Source organism: Agelaius phoeniceus, chromosome 6 (genome assembly GCF_051311805.1).
Source record: "Agelaius phoeniceus isolate bAgePho1 chromosome 6, bAgePho1.hap1, whole genome shotgun sequence".
In the NCBI taxonomy this organism is placed as follows: domain Eukaryota; kingdom Metazoa; phylum Chordata; class Aves; order Passeriformes; family Icteridae; genus Agelaius; species Agelaius phoeniceus.
The window spans coordinates 5333799-5360208 of NC_135270.1; the positions used below are offsets into that span (position 1 = coordinate 5333799).

The 26410-nt window shown below is 38.8% G+C and overlaps 1 protein-coding gene across 2 annotated transcripts in view; it reads left to right on the forward strand.

Moving 5' to 3' along the window:
* Positions 1-3248: 3248 nt before the first annotated feature.
* DNAJC24 (DnaJ heat shock protein family (Hsp40) member C24) overlaps positions 3249-26410 on the forward strand; it is a 35043-nt gene continuing 11881 nt past the window's right edge. The window contains exons 1-2 of one of the 2 annotated variants that reach the window (XM_077179526.1): positions 3249-3271; positions 5287-5461. In XM_077179526.1, the coding sequence (XP_077035641.1) occupies positions 5354-5461 (108 nt within the window). In that variant the 5' untranslated portion in view covers positions 3249-3271; positions 5287-5353. Of the gene's footprint in view, positions 3272-3302; positions 3522-5286; positions 5462-26410 lie in introns of those variants that run through there. The other variant, XM_054634795.2, reaches the window with a different exon arrangement.

The following is a 26410-nucleotide window of genomic DNA, read 5'->3' on the forward strand; positions in this document are numbered from 1 at the left end:
CAGTCTGGTTTTCCCTCTCCCCTAAACACCCATTCCCATTTAACACACCTTGAACTGAGTTAATTTTTATATCTCTAGAGATGAAAGATTATCAAATTGCCTTGAGACTGACCAACAGCTCCGCAAGTTCTCACAGCCAGTCAGGGCATGATTAGCTATGGCTGACCCAACCCATATTTAATACAAAATATTCATCTTTGCACGACTTAAACATGCTCAAGCTCTTAAATTTATCAAAACCCAATCAATATTCAGTGCTTATTCGTGATGCTGAAAGAGGTTCAGATGAGATATTATGGCTTCTGAAACTGGGCAGATTAAAAGAGAAACTGAGACACAAAAACTGTGACACCAGGCAAGGTCAGTGGTGCATGAACACCATACTGTTCTATTGAATATTATAAATATTTATAAACATTTATATATTTATTTTTATATATATATATAAATATAATATAAAACCTATTTTCTTTTACTTTGGCACGATGAACATGCACAGAAAAGAACAAGTGTTTCACTTCCAAAATTGTTCCACTGACTCCAGAAATAATTCCTTAACCTGTGCAGTTAATTTTCTATTTATATAATTTATATAATAATTTTACACATATTTATTATATTTTATTAATAATAATTTTCTATAGAATATTATATATTTTTTATATTTTATATATTATATACTATATATATTATATATATACTTTATATATATAAAATTTCCATTTAGATTTTTCTATTTCTGTTTATTTTCTCTTTTCTCATTGCAGGTATACAGTTGCTCACAATCTCTCAAAGAACTCTGTGTTTCAAATACTGTATGAGCTGGTAAAAATCATATAACGATTTAAAATTGAAAAAAAAACTCAGTGTACAATACTCAGGAATTTTTGGCTTAAAGGATAAACAACAAAGGAAATTGTATCTAGTCTTTAGGAAGATATTAACCATTTTTGGTGAAAGCACAGGTGTAGTGATCAATCTCCAGGACACCACCACATTTTTAAAAAACTTTCAAATGTTTTTTAAACTTTTTAAAAACCACACCAACCACAGTGGAAGAGGAGCCACACGGAACCACAGTGAAACCTTTGCCCAAGAATAAAATTCTCCTTTCAAAAGGAACCTGACAAGCAGCATTTTGGGACTTTTGATGGTCAGAGTGACTCTGAGATATGTCAGAAAGTCTCTTTTCTCAGCTTGGCAGTTGAAGAAGGAGTCAGAGCTCTTCAGTTCTCATTCTCAAGGTTGTTTATTGTATCTTATCTGTAAAATTTTTTCCTCTGGCCTGCTGAGGTCTGTTCAGCAGGACAGACAGAGGCACACTGCCTGCCCCTGGGGTGGTGTTTTCTTTTTATACTAAAAACTATGTGTACATTATTTACAATAATTTTCCAATACCTATCACCTATGTGAGACAGTGAGCTTCTACTCCAAACCAATCTAAAAGTGCCAACATCCCAGCAGAAGATGGAGGCCAAGAAGAAGAAGGAGAAAGGCTGGACATGCTTAGATTCTTTTGTCTTGCCTCTTGAACCCCCATTCTAAAAACTCTAAAAATCTATTTTTCACCCCATGACAAACTAACTATTATTCTACTTTAGACTTTCGTGGCTTGCAGATCCTCATATAAGGTTGGTAATTTTTTCTATGGGTCATAATTAAAGTTACAGGTGTCTTGGGCTCTGTGCCAAGGTCTCTGAGCCCCCTGGCAGGGGTTCAAGCCATCCAGGATGTCCTGAATTCCGACACCAGCACAGACACAAATCAGACTAATCAGGTGTTGAGTGGTTTTGCAGATCTGATGCTTTCCCACCCTTAGACCCTAAATAAATTCTCCACGTTTTCCACTGAAGCCCAGCTGTCCCACTCTGCTCTGTTTGATGGAACAATGTGCCAGGAACGCTCCCTGACAGCTTCTGCCCAGCCCGGCTCAAACACTTCAAAGGGTGACAAAAGGGACAAGGAGTGGCTTTAATCCTAACCCATCACATAAAAATATTGTCACAGGATGCATACATTGTTATATTGTCACAATGCTATCCATTTAAAAGTGTGGTGTGAACTGAGTTTGCCTGGAGAAATGTTTAGGGATTTTGCTAGCTAGTTTTGCCTAAGATTCCAAAAGCTAAAGTCTACAGCACCCACCTAAATTTTTTGGGGGATTTTATTGGGTTTCAGGGGTTTTTGAGGTGTTTGTTATTTTGTTTTTGTTTGGGGGTTTGTTTGTTTTTCTTGGGGGTTTTGTTTGTTTTTCTTGGGGGTTTTATTTGTTTGTTTGTTTAGGGTTGGGGTTTTGGTGTTTGTGGTGGGGTTTTTGGGAGTTTTTTTGGGGTGTTTGTTTTATGTTTTTGTTTGGAGTTTTGTTTGTTTGTTTGTCTTGGAGGTTTGTTTGTTTGTTTAGGGGTTGAGGTTTTGGTGTTTGTAGTGGGGGTTTGGGGTTTTTTTGGGGTGTTTTTTTTTTTTTGTTTTTGTTTGTTTGTTTTTCTTGGGGGTTTTGTTTGTTTGTTTAGGAGTTGGATTTTTGGTGTTTGTGGTGGGGTTTGGGGGGTTTTTTGGGGGGTATTTGTTTTTGGTTTTGTTTCGGCGTTTGTTTGTTTTTTCTTGGGTGTTTTATTTGCTTGTTTAGGGGCTGGGTTTTTGGTGTTTGTGGTGGGGTTTTGGGGGGGCTTTTTGGGGTATTTGTTTTTGTTTGGGGGTTTGTTTTTCTTGGGGGTTTTATTTGTTTGTTTGTTTAGGGTTGGGGTTTGGTGTTTGTCGTGGGATTTTCGGGAGTTTTTTGGGGGTGTTTGGTTTTGGTTTTGTTTGGAGTTTTGTTTGTTTGTTTTTCTTGGGGGTTTTATTTGTCTGTTTGTTTAGGGGTTGGGTTTTTGGCGTTTGTGGTGGCTTTTTTTTTGTGGTGGTCATGGGGTTTTGTTTGCGCTGTTTTCGTATTTTTAGGAGCTGGCTGGGGGTATAAGGCACTTGGTGCTTTCTTGTTTGTTTCTAATGAGGAAACGTCTTTACATCATCAAAAACCTGCTTCCAGAGCTTGATCTTTTTCACCAAGAGCACGTTCCTCCTTCTCCTCCTCCTTCAGCACTAACATCCCACAGAACGAAGAAACCACGGCCCCACTTCGGGCCCAAGGCCAGCGGGCCGGGCTGCCGCGCTCCGCCCGCGGGGCCGGGCGGGAGGCGGAGTCCCTGCGGGGAGAGCGGCTCTGGGGCTCTCACAGCGAGCGAAGGGGAACGGGACGGTGCCTCCAGCGGTGCCTCCTCGGCCCGAAGCCCCGGCAGGCGGAGCGCGGGGGCGGCGGGGCCGGAGCAGCTCCGGGCCGGGCCGGGCCGGGCCAGGGGAGGAGGCGCGGTCGCCATGGAGACGCGTCAGGCCGCGCTTCCTGCCGGTGCGGCGCCACTACTGCCCGGCTGGAAACAACCGAGGCGGCGCCGGCCGAGCTGCAGGGCGTAAAGCTCCGCGGGGGAAAGCAGGGTGTTTCCCGCCGGACGAGTTAGGCGTGCGCCGCCATGGATGGTGCAGCGCAGGTGGGAGCGCGGGGCGGCCGCGGGGCCGGGGGGGAACGGGCGATCTGGGCTGGGCCGAACCGAACCGGGCCGGACGGGATTGCGGAGCTGCGGGGAAGGGCGGCGGGAGGGCTCCGGCAGCGGTTCGTGAGGCCGCGGCCTCGGCCGGGCCTCTCCGGTGCCGCCCGCCGCGGTTGTGCGGGAGCGATACCGGAGAGCGCGGTCCCGGGGCGGGCGGGACGGGAGCGCGGTGCCGTCCCCTGCCCCGCGGTGCTGTGCCCTGCCCCAGGAAGCACTTTTAGTACTGAAATGGAGAAAAAAAAAAAAAAAAACAACCCAAACCTATTTTTTTGTTGTTGTTTCAGAATTAGTTTGTAGTTATAGTGATTTATTAAGAAAATATGGATATTGATCTAGTACCGATATCCAGCTGTGACGGACAAAAACTCTCTAACAGTTTAAAGTTAGAAAGTGTGTGTTTATTGCGGGATAGCTCCCAAATGCACACCGTGATTTACAGGCGATTACGGAGTCCTTTTATCTGTACAAGTATTGAATACCCAAAATACATATTCATAACTTTGGTACATCTCATTACCCGCTTCCTATGGTAATTCGTTCAAAAGCCATTAAGCATGCGTAGTTTGTCCCTTGAAATGGGTCGGTGGTCCCTTTCATGGGGAGGGGTCCCAACATGAGGAATTAAATGAAGTCTTCCTCGTTCTGACCTTTCTACCTTTTCAATGCAAATATGACAAATTAACCCATTGGTAGGACTCCCATTCCCCGTCTTCAATTGGTTTCAGAACAGAGGAGGCCACAATTGCCTTATGTTCCTAAAAGCCATTTATCAATTTCTATATTCTTCATTATAAACCCAGCTAACCAAACATTGTGTTGACAAGCAATCAGTTACTAGTTAACTACTAACTCTTTAACTTCATCAAGGTCTACCCATTTATTTTAATTAACTCCAATAAAGCTTATCTCTAACTAAAATCTTCGCTCCTCTAAAATCTATAAATTTCTTAAAGTTTATGTCTCAATAGAGCTTGTATATTTACAAAGCTCTTGCCTACTGGCAGTGTTTTTGGGATTCCAGCATATCTAAGAATCTGACTGAAGCTCAAGCATTGCCATTCTGTTGCTGGCACTTTGTTCTCCTGTTTATTTATTTTTTTTCCTTCCTGGGTCATTAACTTGACGAAAGATGGCCAAAATTGATACCCACACTACTAGTTAGGTTTTGCTTAGTGACCTGTGCTAACCTGGTATGTTTTGGTTCATTTCTGTTTATGTGGTTTTACATGCTCTCCTGCTTTAAGAAAGTTGACTTCTTACTCAGGCAGGATGAAAAAAAAGCCATTTTGTAAAAACAAACACACACCTTTTCTTGTATCTTCTTGTATGGATCTTATTCCCATTTTGAAAAATGTCACACATTTATGTACTTCATGTTTAAACATGTTAAGTATGGCATTGCTTCAAAGTCAAAAGTTTGCTTTAAAGAGTGTCTGTGTAAAAGGTGTGTCTGTAACTTGGAGTGTTTCTAAGCAGTTCAATTTACATACAAAATGATTTTTAAAGAAGGATATGCTGAGGCACTTGGATAGGGAACACAAGATTTCACATTTGACAGGCTGTGGGATGGAGTGGCCACGTGAATTTTAACTTTTTCTGCACAATAGTTCTCATAATGGTGTAGAGGTGCTTGAGGGGAACAGTCAGTTCTGTGATTCTGCAGTTTGCCATATCCTTGTTTTTGCTTTTCCTGTTTCTCTTCCAGGTTGTGATTTCATGGATTTGATTTCCTAAGGCAGTGCTGGAGAAAGGGATTGCAAACTCATCAGGCCATGGCCCTGGGAAGGATGGAGCAGAAGGACTGGTACAAGGTCCTGGGGGCCAAACCTTCGGACAGCCCAGCAGAACTGAAAAGGAAATACCAAAAACTTGCTTTGTTGGTAAGGCTGGATTTGGCTTTTGGGATACACTGATGGATTCCTTGCTTCTTTTGTGCCAAGATCAGGATTAAATGTGTGAGAAGGTATTTTGTGTTTGGACTCAGATGTTTATGGGCTCTTATTCTACAGTCTCACAAACCCTGAGTTCTCCAGCACTTCACTCTAACAAACTAAAAATGGCCCTGTATCTCCCTCTCTACAAGGCCTTTTAAGGATAAACTGTCCAATTAAGAAATGGCACCTAAATTATTTTCACTTTTAACCCAATAACCAACCACCTATGCCCACAATGTGGACTTTTTATCCAATTACACAAAACCACCCAACCCATGGAGAAGAAGGTGAAGAAGAAGGACCAGCCTCCACCCTAAAACCTCCATCTTGCTTTATATATATTGTTATATTCTAAAACCTTAAACTCTGAGTTTCCCCCCTGTGATATTACACCCTTCTATCCAAACTCCACACCCACAATCCCAGTTCCATCATTCCATTTTGGAAGCCTTCTCCACAGCCTCAGGTCAAATGCAGTGTTCTCTTGGGGATCAGTGCCTGCCAGCACAGAAAGTGAGATTCTCAGCATCCAGGCTTCCAACAATGCACCAAAGTCATTTTTATAAACCAATAAAGTAATAGTGGCAGGGTTTGTTTTTACAGTTTTTGTGATTGATCAGATGCAACCCTCAAGTACACAAAGACCAGATGCAAAGTAAAAAAAGAAGTTTCTTTCCTGATAGTCAGCTGTAATGAAATAAATAATGAATAGGAGGAAAACATGTTAATTTTATTGGAAAGCTTCTGATGAGTTTTTGTGGAGTTGTATTGTTGGTCATGCATCAAGACTTCACATTCTGTGAATTCCCCTAATTTTTTATGCACTGCTGCTGTTTGTCCCTGAGAATCTCAGAGCTTTACCAGATTATTCTGTGTGATTTTTGGTTATTCTGCTTTAGTCCCTCCCTTGGATTCAGGCATTTTGCTGAAAAAGTGCTCTGGCTTGGGTTTCTGAGGAAAGTGAGGTATCTTTTTTGGTACTGTTGACTCTTTTCAGCTGAATTTGATAGACAGAATTCCCAAGGTAACTAAATTCCTGTTTTTTAAAAGCTGGTGACTTGGTAGAGAAGAAGAAAGGCAAGCAGATCCCAGTTTTTGTAGGAAAAACTCCCTTTTCTGGAGGAAGCTGCTAGCTAGGCTGCCAGTATTGGCAGGGTGTTTGTTGGAGCATGTGCATGGCAGATCTGAGGTGGTTTGAGGTGCTAAATGAATGTGATAAGAAGTTGGGATTTTTAAGGGAGGTAAAGAGAATGCCAGTGACCAGGAGACTGAGTTTTATTAGAGTTGAAGTAAATTCATGGGTTTGGAGGGAAGGTTGTTAATTTTTATTTTTAACCACTATAAAAACAGTATTAAAGTTTGGTCATTTCACCAGTATGTTGCAGTTTTACACATCTTGGTATTCTTCAGCTGGATTTGCTGGGCACCCCCTGCTGTACATCTCCTCCTTCTCAGTGCCTCCTGTGAGCTTTTTTCTTTGCCTGAAACTGATTGGTGTACTTAGTCTTAAGTTCTGCACCTGGCAAGATGTTTGTGTGCAGATTCTGGACATAAATCCTTTGGTTCTCACTATTAAACTTTGATTGTCCTAACTTAGGAGAGGGCTTTGGAAGCCAAGTTTCTTAGTTCTGTTTTGAATAGAAGTTGTTGTTTTCTTGGACCTCCCAATGGTTTTGTTCTATTGATTTGCTGGTAAATATGAGTAAAAGATGAATAAAGGTCTGTTTGTTCCTAATGGTGGCCAGGGGACCATGATGTAAAGTACCCCTTCTGTCCAGATGGGGCTAATTTAAACTGAATACTGTAATGGAATTAATATATGTATTTGCCTGTGAAATGGTGTATAATAATGGAATTAAAATTACAGGTGTTGTTCAGAGCTGTTACAGAAGTGAAACTTTCATAGTCCCTTTCTTGTATGAAGTTTTTTAAAGTTGTGTTATGGAGCTGTGCTTCAGAGTAATTTCATGTCGTTGTTTTGGGGTGTATGAAGCAGGAATTAGCAAAGTTTACAGCTGTGTGTCTACATCTCTAACTGTAGTTTCAGAAGATTAAAGTATTGGTTTAATACACAAGCATTTCTTTAGCACCTGTGTATTTCCCACCTGCTTGGTTAGTGCTCTTTATTTGAAAAGTCAGTGAGAAATGGTAGAGAAAGTGAAGATACTTGTTTTTGTTTTTCTTTTAGTGTCTGTGATGGATCCCTCTGACTAAAAAGAGATGTTTACTGATGTTTACCTGTAGGTGTTTTCCCAAGGCAGATCTGCTGCCTGTCTGTGGTTGTTACCATATGTCCTGTCTGTGCTCATCTTTTCCTTTTAGCTGAGCTCTTACAGGCTCTGCTTGATGCTCCCCATCCTGATGCAGCACTCCCCAGTCACTCTGGGGTCCTTAAAGCATGAGAATACCAAGGGTTTTATGCACCTCCATGGGCTGTAGGAGACTGGAGGGCACAGCACATATCTGCTCTTAGTTACGGTGGGAAGGTGCCTCAGTTGGAGAGGTTCCATGGTTGGAAAAGTTGTAAAACTTTGCTGAAAGTCTGCCATGGCATGTTAACACAGAAATGTTAACACATGGCATGTTCTCTGGGATTTCTGAGCTGTGGACTTGCAAATATTTGATTTATTAGGGGAGTGTTGCTGAATGTGAATGTTGGTTTTATCCTGGTGCTGTTCCCTAGTCATCCACTGTTCCCTGTTAGTGAGAAGTCCAGCCCTGGCTGGACCTGTTGTTTCACCTTCTTTGTCCTTTCAGATGGTCACTCTCTGCTCCCCAAACTGTGGTAACATCTCCCCTCCAAGTGCCCTGCTGCTCCTTGGGCTCTCTCCTGGGGGTAGTACAGGTGGCAGTGCCATTGCCAAGGGCTGCTTGCAGCTACATGCAGCTTTTTAGAAGCTGGAATTACAGATTCCAATACAAGATTCCATGTCAAATTTTATGGTCAGTGCAGAATGGTTTCCAGTTTTTATGTAGCTGCAGAAGTTCATCTCCTGAAGAATTATGCTGTATTTACAGCCTTAAGTCCAAAGGTTTGCAAAGCAACTTCCAGCTGCAGTTAATATGACATTGATTCTGTAATCATGAATATTCTGATCACAAGTGTTCCTTAGCATCAAGCAGAAGAGATGGTGGAATTTCTTTTTAAACATAATTCTGCTGTTAAAATAAAAATGGCAAATCTCTGAGTTCGAGCCTTTTTCAAGTGATCCCCAATGCTTCATGTTGAGCATTTGCTTTTTGCCATCTGCTATTTTCTGTATTTGTCAACACATGTATGCTTAGCATCTTGAAGGAACAGGCAGATGTAAAATTTCCAGAGCTAAAGAGAGTTGGAGATCTTGCCATATGTCATCCAAAAGATGACTATAATTGCAGCTAAATCTCAGGATTGACCTTAATAATACAAGGTAATACACAATTAAGAGTGATTGAATTGTAGCTTTGTAAGAATGACTTCATCAGGGCAAATTTGCTTAAAACTGGTGAATTTTTGAAAACAAACCCCTTTTTATTAATTCTAACAAATTGGGGATGGAAAAGGTTAATAAGCCAGAACAAAACTGTACATAGACATTCACCCAACTAGAGTGAATATATTTTTCTTTACTGCACTTAAAAATACATTTTTTTAATTTGGTCAGGTCACAACATGTATGCAAGTGAATTATTTTATTATAGGTAATATCATTTCAGTCGTTAAGATTAGTATTGATTTGATACAGAAAATGAGTTTGGGCTAAAACCAGGGATTTTTTTTTCCTGACACACCTTCTAATTATTTAAGTATGTTATAAAATTTCCTTGAGGCTTAATTTTTTTTTCCTAAAAATCCTTGTGTACTTAGGTGACTGATAAGTGGATCATCTTGATTCTCTATCACTGTAAGGATCAGTAGCAGCTGAAGATGACAGACTTTGGGGCACAAGGTGCAATGGGCCATTATGAATTCTATATAAAGCTTATTTTTAAAAGAAAATGAAACTTCTGTGTATGCAGGTACAAAGCTCCAGCCTGTAATTCTGAAAGGAGAAAAAATGCAAGTGAGTGCTTTGAAACCGGCAGAGATTCCTTGGCTGGCTCTTACAAACTCCTGCTGAAATGCTTTCTGAGGCACAGAAGACTTGTAGCTCCCATTCTCTGAAAGGAATCCAGCAAATTCTGAAAATTAATATCTTGCTGAAGTGGTAGGAGTGGGTCTTGAATCTTCTGTCTTCATAACATGCTGGTGGGTTTGGGATATTTGGGGTCCACAGCCTTTTATCCGCAGTCACATACGTGTTGGTTTCAACAAGGTGATTTCTTCAATGGATAAATGGGTTTTGTGCTCTGTGCTTGGTTTTTTTAAGGAATCCATTCAGCTTTTAGGAAGGGCAGTGCTTATGTTCCATTTCTAAATGTGTATAAAATCAACAGAAGATAAAATTAGAGCAACAGAAATAAGACATCCAGGGAACACACACACGCACACACCTCCCTTCATCTTATTTTTGGCACAATTTTTGCATTTGCTTTTGGTCTAGCACTCTGTTGTCAAAGAATAAGTTGTCAGATTGTTTTTGAATTTTTATGTAGCTGCTTTATATCTGAAAACTGCTTTTCACCAGGAATAAAGTCACCAAACACATAAGCTTTGTCTAGCTGAAAATCAGGTGTCTGTTCCTGTTGATGCTGATAATATTATAGGATACCTTTCAACTGGAAAAAAATTATTGTGCAAGAAAATTATATGCTGCTGTTACAATGTGTGCCCTAATCTTAAAGAAAATCCATGTAATTTGAGCAGGCAGCAGCAAGAAGCTCTTATTTTTAATATGGTATGGCAATAAAATATATGTGCCACTTACAAATATGTGCCACTTAACACAGAGTGTTACAAAAATTATCTTTTTTATCAAAAGGGGTGGTGTGTGTGTGTATATAAATCCAAAGTGTTAAGGTGCTCACTTGATCTGTTTGAAGGAGTAGAAGATTTGCAAACAGAGCATCAGGTACAGGTGAAAATGACTCTCAGCAACAAAAAATAAGGAAATTAATAAAAATTTAATGAGGCAAAATTACTTCAAGAAGTAGTTTAAAACAAAGTAGTTTTAAACATGTTCCATGGAATAAACTCAAGAAGAGTTTATTGCATGGAACATGTTTAAAGGAAAGACATATGACTTTCTGGAGAGTAAAACCTCTGTTACTGATTTCTGTACTCATCTAAATTCTGCAATCACAAGAAATGCAGAAGGTGTCCTATATGTAAAGTTAAAGAGCTGCTTGTTCTTTTTTTTGTGATTGTTCTTTTCATGTTTGTTGCAAGGTAAATTCAGTATTACTCCTGAAAGGACCTGCCTACTGAGGAATTTCATGCTGAGTTTAAGTTGAGAATTTGAAACTTAAAAATGAAAACACCGAGTTTTGTATTGGAAGTCTGATAATAATGCTTTTCATGAGATTCAGGCAGTGTAAGTATTCCTCTTTCAATATCCTTGGGCAGGTTTTTATTTTTTTATTTGAATAGCAGCACACTTTTTAGCAGTGTTTAACAGATCATCATGCTTAGCTAATTCTAACTTCACCTAACTGGTAGAAAATGGGTTTGTAATTTGACAATATAAACAGAGCAAGTTCAGTGGAGTTAATCTAATAGCTGCAGAGAGAAAGATAAGCATCAAGTTTGATACAAAGAACTTGATACAAAGAACAACAAAGAATTGTTGTTTCAATGCTCAGGGTAGATTTACTCTGAGCTGTTCTCTACATCTCATGTACTAATTACCACTTGAATAAAAAGAAGGGGGCATATTTTCAACTTGAGGAGTTGATTGTCAGTCTAGGTAGTACCAGGTGAAGCTCAGTGCTAGAGAAGTCACTAATTCAAACAGCTTCATTAGCCAGCCAGGTCATGGTCCTGCTGCTGTTTAAACTATGAGTTGTGTGATTTATTCACCTGACTCTGGTGTTGGTTTTTGTTTGATTTTTTTAAAGATGCAGGTGAATTTTAACAAGTGGGTGGGGTGTGAATATCCCTGCAGAAGAAGTTTTGTCTTTAACTTACGTAGAATGTGAGAACCAAATAAGCCAACAAGTAAATAGTGCATTGCTTATTCAGGTAGTTCAGCCAGTTGTGAAAGCAATGTTAGGTTTTTTTTATTATTATTTCTAAATTTAATCTGTTTACTTACAGGGTTATTGTCTACAGTTCATTTGTTATAATAAGCAGCTTCTGGTACCTCACCCTCTGTAGATTTATGGTTCATACACAACAGAATGGGCACCAGGCAATAGAAATGGGAGATTTGGGCACTATGTGCTTGGCCTTTGATGTCATTTGTGCTCTGCAGAGGAATCTGATGCCTCTCTTGAACACTTTGTGCCCTGGTTATGTAAGTTATTCATTGTAACATATATTAAAAAAAAGATCTATACTCTGTTTGGTAGACTTTTTGTGAAAGGTGTTCAATACTCACAAATATTCACTATGTCCTGAATCAGTATAAAATAAAAATTCTGATCAAAAATAAAATCTTTAGTGGTTTATTAAATGCCATAAAGATATTTCTTTAACATTTGCAAGTGTTCTTCCAGCTTTTTGAAGACATGTTTAAATAATTTTATATTGTGTGGTGTGCTTTTTATCTCATTTCCAATGAGAGATGTTTGAAATCAAGATCAGAGAGAAAAAGATAGCAATTAAAGCACAAAGAAGGAGGCAACAAAGAGCAGCATAAAGCTTTTGTATCACAAATGTTCTGGTTGTTCTGATGTTTGAGCAGCCACAGTCAAGAGTACCTTGAGCTGTTCAGTATTTCCAAATCAGACCATGCATTCAGGTGTCCACTTGAGAAATTTAAGCCCCAGGTCAGTTATCTAAAGAAGCTCCAAGTCCAGAACAATGGTCTGAAGGGTGATAAAAGTTCAGGGTAGAATCAATCATGTTGGAATGGCTGTGTTTATAGAAGGATCTCTTATGGCTGTTAAACAAAATTGACCATGTTTGTGTTCAATCTCAAACAGTTATTACATATTTTCAAATATTGTCCTGTGATGTACTAGCCTGTAAAATTCAGTGTTTGGGGGACTTGTTGGATTTTTTATTATTTAAATAAATAATCTGTGTCTAATTTTGTCTTCTGTTTGAAAAACATAATAAAATTATTATGTTGTTTAAGTGACACATTCTCATGTTCCTTCTTTCTTCCATCTCTTCACACTTTGGAGTTAGAAAATCCCCATCTGAATGATGTAGCTGTCCCACCCTCCATCTTCTCGTGGCCTCAGTGCATCACAAATGCTTCCTCATCTCCCACTGAGCTCAAATGCTCAGCAGACATGAGCTCATGGAGCTGATTTAATGCAGAAGTGAGTTCATGTACCTGAAGGCTTGCCTTGTAGGATACTTTGTGGGTAGCTAATTGCTCTAGAAAAAAAAAGTTCAGCTTTTTGTGCTCTGCCAGTCATTTGGATAAACTCTTTCTCTTTTAATTTTCGATAAATTAAAAGTGATGTTTCAAGGCTGAAAAGTCAGTTGTCAGCTATTGACTGAGTATTGTCCAACTTGACCCTTCATTGTTATTCCTACTACATTATCAATAATGAAAAAATTCACTCTGTTTTGCTTGGATTTATGACCTAAGGATGTCCATAGTCAGAGAAAGTAAAGATGAATGAGTTTGCTGAGCAGTATCTTAGCTAAAACATTTTTCTTTCCTTGCCAGAACATTAGGTTGTAACTAATGAGGTGTTTGAGGAGAGGCTGGGCAGGAGCTCAGCTCTTTTAAGAGGTTCTTGCCTTCTGTCAGAGCAATCCAGGCTTGGCAGTGCCAAGGATGGGCTTGGGAGGGTTCTCCCAGTGAAACCCTGGCTCCTGGAATGTGGGAAATGGGTTTGTAGGAATTCTCAAAGCCTGAAAGCTCCCAAAGTGTGCATCTGTATGCAGGCTTTGAGATAGAAATGCTGACTTAGAAATGCCGTGGAATAGGACAGACAATGCTGAGAGAGAAATGGAAATAGAAACAAGTTTCAAAGGATGGCCTTGCAAATAAGACTGGATACTCTGGAGAAATAGAACTATGAAAGATGCATTTTAGAGGATTGGCTTTAAGGCATTTACAGCATGGTGTTGCAAAAGCTGATAGGCCAAGAAACACTTACAGTGTTTTGTAATGAGGAAATAGTTGGCTTCTGATTGTGATGGTGTGAATTGTAACATCTGTATTGTCTCACCTTTCACATGAGACTGAAAATGGAATAAAAGGTTTTAAAACACCTCTCAGTTGCCCATCTCTGGGTTAGAAAAGGGTAAATCCCCCACTGGAAATGTTGCTGTTGAAACTCAAGGGATGAAAACTGGGATTATTCCTTACTGCTGACCTGTAATGATCTTTGACTTTACCTTTCCTTGCCTGTTCCTTCTGAAATGGGGCAATTGTGTGAAGGCTGAGACTGCTTAGATGGAGTCTTGTGAAATACCAGTGTCCCAAAGGTCAGTGGTGAATTCTGGTGAGTGAGCAGAATATTCTGGATATCCTGGATTCCCCCTCAAAGTGTGTCCCTGCAGCGTTGTGGGGACATGCTGCCAAATTTGTTTTCCTGCTGCAAATGGAGAAATTTGCCAAATCAAATAGCAAATCGGAAGTTAAATGAGCACCAAACTAGTGAGCAGTCCAGGTAGGAATACATCCTTCAAGGCTATGAATAAATACAATACAAATTAATTTCTAAGTGGGTGTTATTCCATAAGTTATGTTTGGAATTGTTCTGTCACTGTGGCTATGAATTCTTGAAATAACACTCACTTTTATTTATTGTTGCTGTTGTTAGGGGTTTTTTTTTTTCTGTTGTGTTTTAGGTTGTTTTTTGGTTTTTGTTTTTTTAATACTGGTTTTCACAACTGAGTAAATTCTGTTAATAAGTAGCTTTTTATGTCCATTTTAAACGTTATAATTCAACAAGGGCCAAACCTGTTATTTTGAGATCTCAAATGGCTTCAAACACTGTAGGGATTCTGTGTGGCTCTCAGAGTTGGGGAAAGCTGAAAGAAATAAGTTTCAAGAAAACAAAAAAATCAAAACCTTAGTGTGCAAGTGTTGGAGTTATGGTTGCTAATAACTCATTTTTTAAAAGTCCTGTACTCTGCAGCTGAAGTGCCTTGGGGACTTGGATTATTTTGCATTGTGCTTAAAGCTGTGAGGCTGTTTTCAGGAATTCCAAAAAAATTGGAAAATGAATGTGACACTGGTTTGGAATACTGAATGTGTGACTGGGGCAGGGGGGCAACACAGAACATTGTGCTTTGTGCTTTGACTTGGATTATTCTGCATTATGCTTAAATCTGATCTTTTAAAGCTGTGAGGGTGTTTGCAGGTATTCCAAAAGAATTGGAAAATGAATGTGGCACTTTGGTTTGGAATACTGAGTGGGTACCTGCGAGTATCAGAGTGCTTGGCTCTGCCTGCAGAAGGGTTTCCCCCTCCAGCTTTTCAGTAGTTTAAACAACCCTGCTCTGTTTGGTTTTCTGGAGTGTTTTTTTTTTTGTTGTTGTTGTTTGTTTGTTTGTTTGGGGTTGTTCTTCCATAAAACAGAGGATTTGGGAGTTTGCTTTCACGTGAAAGTAGTATTTGCCTAAACTGTTTTCCTAACCATTTGTTTGTCTGGAGTTATTATGTGACCAGGGCCACAACAATCTATGCCTAAACAACAGAACATTGTTCAAAGTGATATTATTGGTGTAAATTGTGAGCATAGGAGCCAGAAATTTAGAAAAAAATCTAAAATTCCCTTTCTATTTTTACCTTTATACTACTGTAAATTTAAGTGGTTTTTTCCCCCTTCATTCCTTTGCTGGTCGTTGATGGATTTTCTGTTGTTTTTTCTTTTCCTGCTGTCTAGTGTAGTTTTCAAAGAGCTTTTTGAAGTACCTCTTGAGGCTCTTGGGTCACTCTTCATAGGAAAATAAGGAGCCATGGAAAGAGAAGAAAATGAAAGACTCTGTTTCTAAAAATGTACCTTTTGGTAACCATAGCTTCTGGTTTTTCTCCTCATTTTCATTAGCCAAAGAATTGTTCTCTTGTGTTTATACAAACAACAGTTGATATTCTTTTCCATCAGTAGAAACTGAAACTTTTACACTTGATCTTTTTTTACTCTGAAGGGCCCTAAAGTAGCAAAGAGTGTGGAAATTCAAAGTAGCAGGGTGATGCTACAGTACCATGAGAAAAGCAGTTGCATTTTAAGTATATTTAAGCAAGATACCTTCAAAATAAAAAAGAAATCCAGTGTGGAAATTAATGAGTTTGTGAAGTGTAATTTAGTCTGTGGGTTTTTAAATTTAGTCTGTGGGTTTTTTTAAATTGCACTTTGAGGACTCCAGTAATTTTCAAGAGTTTGCTGCACTGGATTGATAGTCCCATCCTGTGTTTTCAGTGTGCAGCTGTCAGTGAACACCCATTTTGTGTTCTGCATACCTGTTGCACATTGCTGTGGACATTTCATCCTAATTTCTTTCTTTCTTTATTTTTTTTAATTGTGGCTGGTTTTAAAAGAAAGCCATTTGGGTTGTCTGTGGGTGTTTCCTTTCAAAATTATCTAGTGGGTAATGAGTAACTAAAATGTATGGGGAAAACTCCTTTTTCCTCCAGAGTGCTGTCTTGGGGATGTTTTGCTGCAAATATTTGAATTACAGCAAGTACTTCCTTATAGTTACAGCTATAGCAACAAAAGTGTTACCTGAAATATTTCTGTTCTGGTGGATTTTATTTGTCTCAGACAAAGGTGTAGGTGTGCTGTGCTGGATGTTGTGTGTAACAGTGGTAATTTCTGGCCAGAAGGTTAAGGAAAAGATGAATAATGTGTGTAAAACATGCAAGCAGTGGAATATTGTGTGGGAAGATTGATACTTGCACAACAGTTCTTATCATGGCATTTTATAAGGAGGAAGAAGGGACAAGACTGGGCACAATTTCCACCAGCTAACTGATCAATGAGAAATGTTGGGAAAAAAAATCATAGAATAGGTAAGTTCTAAGAGAGGAGAAGGAAAATGAAATGGTCATCTTGTATTTTTCCACAAGTGAGGAACATTTCTCATGAGAAAGACTCACCTTGGAGATGGGCAGTGCAGGCTGTAATTAGTGTCAGGGCTGATAACAAAATCAGCTAGGGCAAGGCTCAAGTTGGTCAAAAGCTTAAAGGTTGGGGGAAGAAAGGAGGAAGAGATGAAGTCATGAATCAAGTAGATAAATTCCTTGCTCTTTTGTCCAGCTGCCTTGGCACAGGCATCCTTTGGGGAAGCTGAAATCTCTGAGAAGATGATGGAGTGTCACAGGGAGCTCCTCACTTTCTGCTTCTCCTCTTTGCAAGTGGAAGAGGACACTCCTTGCATGTTCCCTGCTGAATTCTGCCAGGGCAGTGAGGATGTTGCAAGGCCTGACTGGGCACTAGGAAGGCAAGTTCAAGAGCTGGCATCATCCTTTTCACAGAAGTGAACAAGTTCCACATTTTGGAGAGAGCGCTTTGCAACGTCACTGAAATACAAACAGCACCTTCAAACTCATCTTGTTTTGTGCTGTTTTGAGATGAGAGCACTCCTCTCTTTTTTCCCCTTTTTTTTCTTTTTTCTTTTTTCTTTTTCCTTTCATTTTTCTTTTTCTTTTTTTTTCCTTTTTTCCCCTTTTTTTCCTTTTTTACATTTTTTTCCTATTTTTTCTTGCTTTGTGTACAGGTTAGGCTGCAATCCCAGCAGTTCAGTTTAGGAAGACTTTTTCTTTCTTTTTTCCTTTTTTTCTTTTTTTTCCTATTTTTCCTTGCTTTGTGTACGAGAAAGGCTGTGATCCCAGCACTTCAGTTTAGGATGTCGTTATTTTTCTTTTCTTTTCTTTTTTCTTTTTTTTCTTTTTTTCATTTTTTTTCCTATTTTTTCTTGCTTTGTGTACAAGAAAGGCTGCGATCCCAGCAATTCAGTTTAGGAAGATTTTTTTTTCTTTTCTTTTTTCTTTTTTTTTCTTTTTTTTTCCTTTTTTTTCTTTTTTTTTCTTTTATTTCTTTTTTCTTTTCCTTTTCCTTTTTTTTCTTGCTTTATGTACAAGAAAGGCTGCGAACCCAGCAGTTCAGTTTAGAAAGACTTATTTTTTCTTATCTTTTTTATTTCCTTTCTTTCCTTTGTTTACTTTTTTTTTTTCCTATTTTTCCCTGCTTTGTGTACAAGGCTGCAATCCCAGCAGTTCAGTGTAGGAAGACCTTTTTCTTTCTTTTTTCCTTTTTTTCTTTTTTTTCCTATTTTTCCTTGCTTTGTGTACGAGAAAGGCTGTGATCCCAGCACTTCAGTTTAGGATGTCGTTATTTTTATTTTCTTATTTCTTTTTCTTTTTTTTTTTTCTTTTTTTTTTCCTATTTTTTCCTTGTACAAAAAAGGCTGCGATCCCAGCAGTCAGTTCAGGAAGACTTTTTTTTCTTTTCTTCTTTTTTTCTTTCTTTTTTCTTTTCTTTTTTTTTCCTTTTTTTTCTTTCTTTTTTTTTCTTTTTTCTTTTATTTCTTCTTTTCTTTTTCCTTTATTTTTTTCTTTTCTTTTTTCCTTTTTTTTCCTTTTTTTTTTTTCCTTTTTTCCCTTTTTTTCCTTTTTTCCTCCCAATTTTCCCTTGCTTTGTGCACAAGAAAGGCTGCGATCCCAGCAGTTCGGTTTAGCAAGACTGTAGGGGATGGAACAAATATTGAAGAACATCAGGAAACTTCGTGTCTCGCCCTGGCCCCCTTGGCTGGGGCAGTAGAGGAACAAAGCCGGGCTTTGCTGTGCCCCGCTTAGCATTAGGTGGCAGTAGCGTGTTGTATTTGGCAACTGCTTTGTCCTTGGGTTTTCTCTTTGGTGTCTTCAGTGCAGTTTCATCAATTGAAAAAAAAAAAAAGAAAAACCCGTGTATTTGATTTCTCACAGTTATTCTGAAATGCTGATTGATGCTTTGGCTGTGGGACACCTGTCCTGTGTGCATAGGTGGGGTTGGTGTGCTGCAGTGTGTCCATGATTTATTTTCTGGTCTGTGGTACCCATCAGTGATAACATTAAGCACACACATTCTGATGATAAATATGCTGTTAATGGTCAACTGAGTTTGGTTCTGCAGCTCTTCCTTTTCATAAGCTGTTACCATATCTAAACATAATATAGCCTGCTAGATGAAGTAGGTTTGGGGCTTTTCGTTTTTATTCTTAGATAAAAAACAATCTTAGGCTCAAGAGAAAGTTGGTAGGGACATAATTAACCTTTCAGCTCAGTGGTATTATTGTCACTGCAGGTCTTGGATGAGTGCAGTTGCCTTGTGACCCTTTTGGGAGGCTGTTTCCTCCCTTCCTCCTTGCTTCCCCCAGGTAAAGGATCTCAAGGATTCCAGAATCCTGTGCTGCATTGTATTAATTGGGCAGGATGATCAATTAATGGAAGAAGAGCAAGAAAGTGTTGACAGAACATGCTCCCTAATTAGTACCTGATGGACCATGTAGGCCACTGTGGTGTTGTCTCAGGGTGGCAACTGTACAAGACCTTTATATGCAAAGCAGACCTGTGGAAAAGCCAGGGAAGGAAGTCTTCATTGCTGGAATATTTCCCTTCCCACTGCAACCCTGGGGGCAGCTCCATCCTTCACAGAAGGAGCACATACCCAGTTCTCAACCCTGTGCTTTGTTTTGTCCATGTCTGGCTCTGATGTCATGGAGCCTTCTGTTTGCTCAGGTATTTTTTAATGGAAGAGCTGCTGACCTACAAATAGATGTTCTTTTCTTTTTTTTTTTTTTTTAATAAAACTGTGTAGTAAGAGAGAAACTTGAGGGCAGCAAGATTTCCTGATGGCTCCTGTGATCAAATGGCAAAAGGATTCTAAGTGAAGAGCACCACAGTACTGGGTTTGGATTACAGAGCAGGGCTCCAGAGTTTTTCAGGTGAAACTTGGGAGTTCAAAGCACTTTGAGTCTAGGAAGGTGGGATGCCAGGATTATTTAGATATTGGTAATTAGTGGGGTTTTCCCATTTGTTTGTATAAATGCATTGGTAATTAATTCACATTCTTCATTCAGAAGTTCCTCCTGCAATTACAGAAGTTTAATGCTGACATGGTTAAATTAAGATTTTTTCAAAACTAACTCGTTTTCTCCTGCAGTTAAACTTCTTTGTTTTACTGAGATAAACATCTCCCTGTTTCAGAATATTTTATTGAGTAAATAACCTCTTTTTTGTGTGTGTGTAAAGCAGTGTATTTTTTTACCCTGCCCTAATTTTACAAGTTCAGCTGGTGAAGCTGCAAAATGGCTTCTTGCTGTGACCTTTCAGTGAGTGCCACAGGGTGGGGGCCAAGTGCACGTTTGGCACTTTTTCCCCTGATTGTCACAGGTGGCTAAAGTGTGCTTTTCTAAAATTTTATTAGCCAAAAGTTCAAATTCCAGTTTAATAAAAGAACTAACTGATCATTTGGCCTGTGCTCTGATTTAAAACCCATCCCAGAATGGAGTGTGCAAGAAGAACAGTTGGGCCCTGGAGCACAGCAACCAGCCTGCCCTCAACCAGAGCAAATGCTCATTTGGAGACTTGGGTGCTCACCTAGGGCTGACATAGGCATGGAAAAGATATAATATATAAAATATGTTATGTATAGATATCTTTACATATATGTAATTTTATACATATAATATATATAATATATATAATATATATTATATATATTATATATTATATATAATATAATATATATTTTGTATTTTATATTTAATTTATATAGAATATATAAAAATATATAATTATATATAGAATAAAATATATTATAATATATAATCTATTATATATATTCCATATTCTATATTCTATAAAAATATTATATATACAATATTGTATATTGTATATATTGTATATTATGTACTATATTATATATACAATATATAATATTCTATATTATATGTTATATATTATATATGTATAATGTGCATTACATTATATATATAATACATATAATATATGTAATATATATTATATATATTATATATTAAATATATAATATATAATACCAGATCTGGGGTTAATTCTGGTACAGGCTGATGGGGATTTGTGGCTGAAAGTGTTCAAGGTGATGATGGAGGTAAAATTAGGCAAAGTGTTAACTTGGAATGTAATTACAGAGCTCTCAGAGTGTTGTAATTGCACTATATGGTTCCTTCTCTGTGCTGTGTCCAGCAGGGAGGCTGCTCAGCTTTACATGTTGCTGCTTTATCAGCTGATCTGGAATTTTCAAGACACGCTGCATAATTTGAAAATATTGCTGCCAGCCCTGTGATGGCAGTTCAGAACTGGAAATGTGCAGTTTTGGCAGGATTTGGGGTGGCGAGGGGAACCCACTCTCCCAGACCGAGCTAAACTTAGCTAATAGCGTTTCAGATGCAGAAGTTTAATATCTTGGATATCTTTAAACATTAATTTATTGAGCCCTGAGGCCAAGAGAAGCAGAATTACTTGTTCATGAGGGCTGGGGGCCTGGATCAGTCACATTTTAAACTGTCTGAGGACAGAGATTTCAGGATGGGTACCCTACATTAAAAAACCCCAAAGTCAGTCTGAACTTTGCAGTGGAGGCAGGGTTTTCCCAGCAGCTCTCACACTGATCCCTCCTGCTCACAGTCTGCAGCAAGAGTCCCTCTGATGAGCACTTCTGGATCAAAGCAACAAAACTCTATCTCCAAATGTAATTTTAGAAAGAGGAGGAATGCTGCACTAAGCTTAATTGTCCAAATTTGATGCCAGAGCTATGGGAAGATGAAGACTGAACAGAGTCTTTTTGTTGAGAGAGAGAAAAAAACTGAGTACAAAGGAAATGTCAGCCTACCATAATATTTTGATTTTTGCAATAATTTTAAGTAGTTGTTGATTTCTTAGATATTTATGGATGGGGCTTACATATTGTGGCCAGATTGAGAGATTTTGTTTTGGGAATTGTAATTGCTTTCTTACTAAAATGTGTCCTCATGGTCTGTAAATAACCAGAGAAATGGATGCAATTATATGACCCAATCCAGCCCTTGTTTAGCAGTTAATTTCTCCAGATTTCTATGAGCATTTGTTCAGACCTACACAGATTTGGTTGTTGGTTTAAATCTAGCCAAGGCTGGTGGTGTCTTAATTGCTACCACAGAGCAACCATTTGGCCTGTGTGAGATGGATGTTGTCAAGGTACCTTCTGCAAGGCAGACATTCATCCACTGGGAATGTATCAAGAAAGTTTTCATTAATTGGTCCCTTTGTTGGCATTTGTGGCAGAGCAGCCAAAAACTGAGTATGAACAGACACTGTGTCAGGGGGTGAGATTTATTGGCAAGTCTCAGTAAAAAGTGGTATTTACTACATATATTGTAAGCAGGGGCAAAGGAGTTTCCTCCTAAGAACAGGCTGGCATTAAATTGACTGAGGTGGTTTGTTTTGGTTTTTTTTCTAAGGCAGGGAAATGTAACAAGAATCCAGCCTCAGTCAGAAGTTAAATAGGAAATAGCCAGTTAATATTTTCCTGCTTAATGCTGGCTGTCTTGCAGCTTCTTTTTAATGTGATGTGAAGTGTTATGATGGGCTCTGTGACGTGCAGACAGATTCACATCGACCTATGGATGTGTCAGATGAGAACACTTGACAGGTTTTGTCCTGACTTCATTTGCTTAACCTGTGGATAATGACAATTACAGCTGATAATGTGTACATGTAGAATAAAGCAGGACAAATGTTTTTAAACAGCTCCCAATTTCCAATGGCTCCCAATTTTGGGATTTTTATGTTCACGTTAATTTGTGCATTTTGATCTTGTCTCTTTGTTAAAAGGATGAACTTCATTGTATTGCAAGGGACACACTGGTACTGATTTGTTCCTTTTGTCTAAGTGCAGCATGATTGTTTAATTTTGTACAGAGCAAGGCTGTTTGCATGAGGCTTGCTTAAACCCATTTTAATTTTTTTTATGCCATAGTGTGCTATAAGTAAAATAACAGTTTGGACTTAACACTCTGAGGGGCAGAAGTTCTGATTCTGAAATTTGAATACATTGCCCGTTGGATATTGAGCTTTGATAAAAGAATAAATAGATTGAACCCCCTAATACTGATAATGGGATTCAAAACTGCTTGGTATGAATCTGTGCAGTTCCCATGAGGAGTCAAAGTTTCATCCTCTTGCATTCCCAGCCATGAGTCTGGCCATGTGGCTGGGAAATAATGGCTTGGGTTTCTCTCTTCATCCAGCTGCTTCCAATGTTTCCCCCATCCTTATTTTCTGTTCTGAGCAGCAGTGTCCAGCTCCCTGTGCCAGGACAGGGCTGGCAGTGCTGCGTCCTGCTCTCCTCCTGTGTTTATCCAGGGCCACTTCCACCTCTGCCATTTTAGTCCATCCAAGCCTTTGCACACCAGTTTTGTATGGCTTGGATCTCTTCTCTTTGCAGTTTTAATTCAGTTCTTTCATTCATCAAAAATGTGCCTGCACCAGATAGGAAGAGTGTTCTCTTTGTCAAGTTTGGATTGAATTTCTCTTCCCTGACCATTGCTGAGTGTCTTTCATCACTGCTTGTTTTTTGATATAAATACACATCTTTTTTACACATTCTAGGAGGTGTTATAGTATAGGTTGTGAAAATTGGTTTTTTTTAAAAGATAATTCATAGTTAGATGGAAATGATATTTCTCATTGCATTGCATGGATAAAATAATGTCTAGCTATAAAAATACTCTATGCCTAACATGGAGAAAGGGTTAAGGGATGCTGAGCTACTGAGTTAATTTGAGATATTAATATTCTATCATTTGTTCTTGCTTAAAGGTCAGGTTTAGTCATTAGATGTAGTTCTTTCAAAGGTAGAAATACTTGGTGCATCTAAGTAATCCTCTGCTAAAATCCTCCTTCTTGATTTACTCAGGGCACATCTCCAGCTTCAAATATATCCCTTATTCAAATATAGGCACACATCCCCTATGGAAATAAAGCAGGAATTCAAGACTTGTCTAAACTTGTCAGTTCAATTTAGCAAGGTGATTCCATGAGACTGTAGATGATTTCAGAGTTAAAAATCTTTAATAAATTAGATTGTTTAAAATTTACTGTGCTGTAAGTGTTGGTTTTCCTCACTATTTAATGGTTACTTTATGACTCATAATACTAAGTCCAGAATAATTTAACTTGAATTTTTGAGCTCTGGTGGTTTCATCATTGTTCTATGCCTGTCATTACTTTTGAATTTTAGAACCTTAAAAATGGTTTCCCCTATGGGGAAAAAAAATCTAAATGGAGTATAATAAAAATTTTAAAATCTGAAAATATTTCTCCAAGATAATCCTCTCAGAAGAGAAGTCAAGAATTTAATGCATCTGCATTTGATTCATCTTTTTAATATTACTTTTTATTTTCTGCTGAAGATTTCTGCAAAAGCTTGACAATTTTGCAGAAAACATTGGAAAGTAGGAAAGACAAAGCTGTCGAAGATAGAGAGTACTCCTTAGTTTGATCCTGGAAAACAAAATAAAACTGATTTCTCTTCAGTTTCCTCAGTCAGAAAAAAGCAAGTTTACATTTTAAGTGGCTTACTTAAAAGTTGTATCATTTCAGCAGGAATTTTTTATAGTTAACTGTGAAAATACACTGTAGCAGATATATTTCACTTACAAAAAGTGATTTAAAATTTGGAAGCAGTAGTAGCTTTCCTAGAGAATGAAGGCTCCTGGTTTGAAATACAGAATTAGGGATGTGGTGCATCTTTTGTTTTTGGAGTGAATACCCTTTATACACAAGGCAAAATAGCCACAGTAATGTATTAATTACTAAATGAGAAGGGAGAGCACTTTTTAAACCTTTTCTAAATAACCAGCTTTTTCAATCTGGTGTGTGGAAAAGCAGCTGTGAGTAAAAGTTTTACCATATTAAGTGGTCACATTAAGTTGTGTTTTCCACAGTTTAGGAGGAGATTACAAATCATTACAAATCCAGTGTAAAACTCAGGCCTGTAAAGCTCCCACTGAGCTGGATTCAGCTGATCCTCACTGGGTGCTGTCAATGTGTGCCTTTCATCAGTGCTTATTATTTAATATAAATAATCTTTTTACACATTCCAGAAGGTGTTGTAGTGTAGGTTGTGAAAATTGTGTTTGTTTTTTTTAAAGAAGGTAATTCATAGCTGGATGGAAATCATACTTCTCACTGCATTCCACAGATAAAAATGTCTCCCATGCAAAACCATGACAATGAATAGGGAAGAGGAGGTCACCCGAATCCATCCTATTTCACCTCCTGCCATACAAAACCAAAGCCCCAGCTCTGCTTCTGCAGGCAGCTCCTCTGGAGAGGGAGCAGGGTCAGACACAACAATCTGGTGACCAGGAGTGAGGGAAACTCCCAAAAAAGAGTGTGATTTGTGTCTGAAGGGAAAAGTTTTTCACAGAAAGGTGATAAAATTCTGGAATGGCTGCCTGGGGAGGTGGTGGAGTCCCCATCCCTGGGCGTGTTTAACAAAGCCTGGATGTGCTGCTGGGTGCCAGGGCTTGGTTGAGGTGTTGGGGATGGGTTGGGCTCAATGATCTTGAAGGTCTCTTCCAACCCAGTGATTCTGTGAATTTTGGGAATTTCCAAGGAGGTGTTGGAGTCACCATCCCTGGGTGTGTTTAACAAAGCCTGGATGTCGCACTGGGTGCCAGGGCTTGGTTCAGCTGTTGGGGATGGGTTGGGCTCAATGATCTCGAAGGTCTCTTCCAACCCTGTGCATTCTGTGAAGTATTGACATCAGAGTGCTCCCTCTGAACTTCAGTACTTTTGTAAAGTCTCCTCTGTGTCTGAGTGGCTGAACAGAGTCTAAAACAACTGGAGAGAGGATACTTTGTTTGCTCTCTTGGAGAGGGAAGAGCAGGGCAGTTGAATCAAGAGTGGATTTTTGCTGCAGACAAATTCCTGGATTTTGATTAGCGAGCTAGAGAGTGGGAAAATAAGTCAGTAAGAGCATAACAGTAAGTACATAAATCCAGATGAAATGGGGTCACTGGAATAAAAGAAAAGAATAAGAGGAGTATTAGAATAGAAGAGCTGATGTTTGAGGATTTTTCTTAGTGTAGATGTAGTTTGCTAAAGGCATTAGGTGAGAAAGGCCGAGAGAGGAAGGAGCAAATAGGTTCAGAAGGCATGGAGACCATAAAAATGCACATGCTGCAGAAACTAAATTTCCCAAATCTGTAGGAAAGGAGTTAAGGGCTATGTGTTAAATCTGAAGAATAATTAATTTTCTGCATCAATTATTATCTTTCCACAGTACTTTTGTGGTGTGTGTCTTCATGTATAGTTCAGAATCATTTCTCAGTCAGACAAGGTTTTGGTGCAGCAAAGGGAAAGTGTGACCAGTTTTGTGGGAGTGTTTTCTCAACATTGTTGGCAGGAGAGAAGCCAGTATGCTTGAGTCTGCTTTGGGCAGTCAGTCAGTAACTTTTCTCTGTATTTCTAAGAAACTGATCTGAGAAGGTGTGGACTTTGAGGCCAATCCAAACACCTAGCAGTTATCTATGTAGAATACAATGATTTCATGCAATGACCAAGATTTTTGGTTTTGTTTGCACCTTAGAATTTTGTCATCTTCACTTGGAGAGATAGAAAAGGGAGGAATCTTTATGGATCACTAGTGTTCTTCAGCTGTATTTTTAGCAACCTATAAGGTAGTCTTGAGTCTTGAATGCAGAGGGGACTTCCAAGTGGAACAAAACCAGGATTTAGTACAAATGTGAGGTTGGAGGGACATCCACCTGTGTGTGTGCAAAAGCACCTGTGAAAAAACCTGAGGTGGAAGCATTTTGCTCAGCCATCCCTGCTGTTGTTGTACAGGGGATTTATGTACTGATAACTGATCATTATTGATCACTAATTTATGTACTGA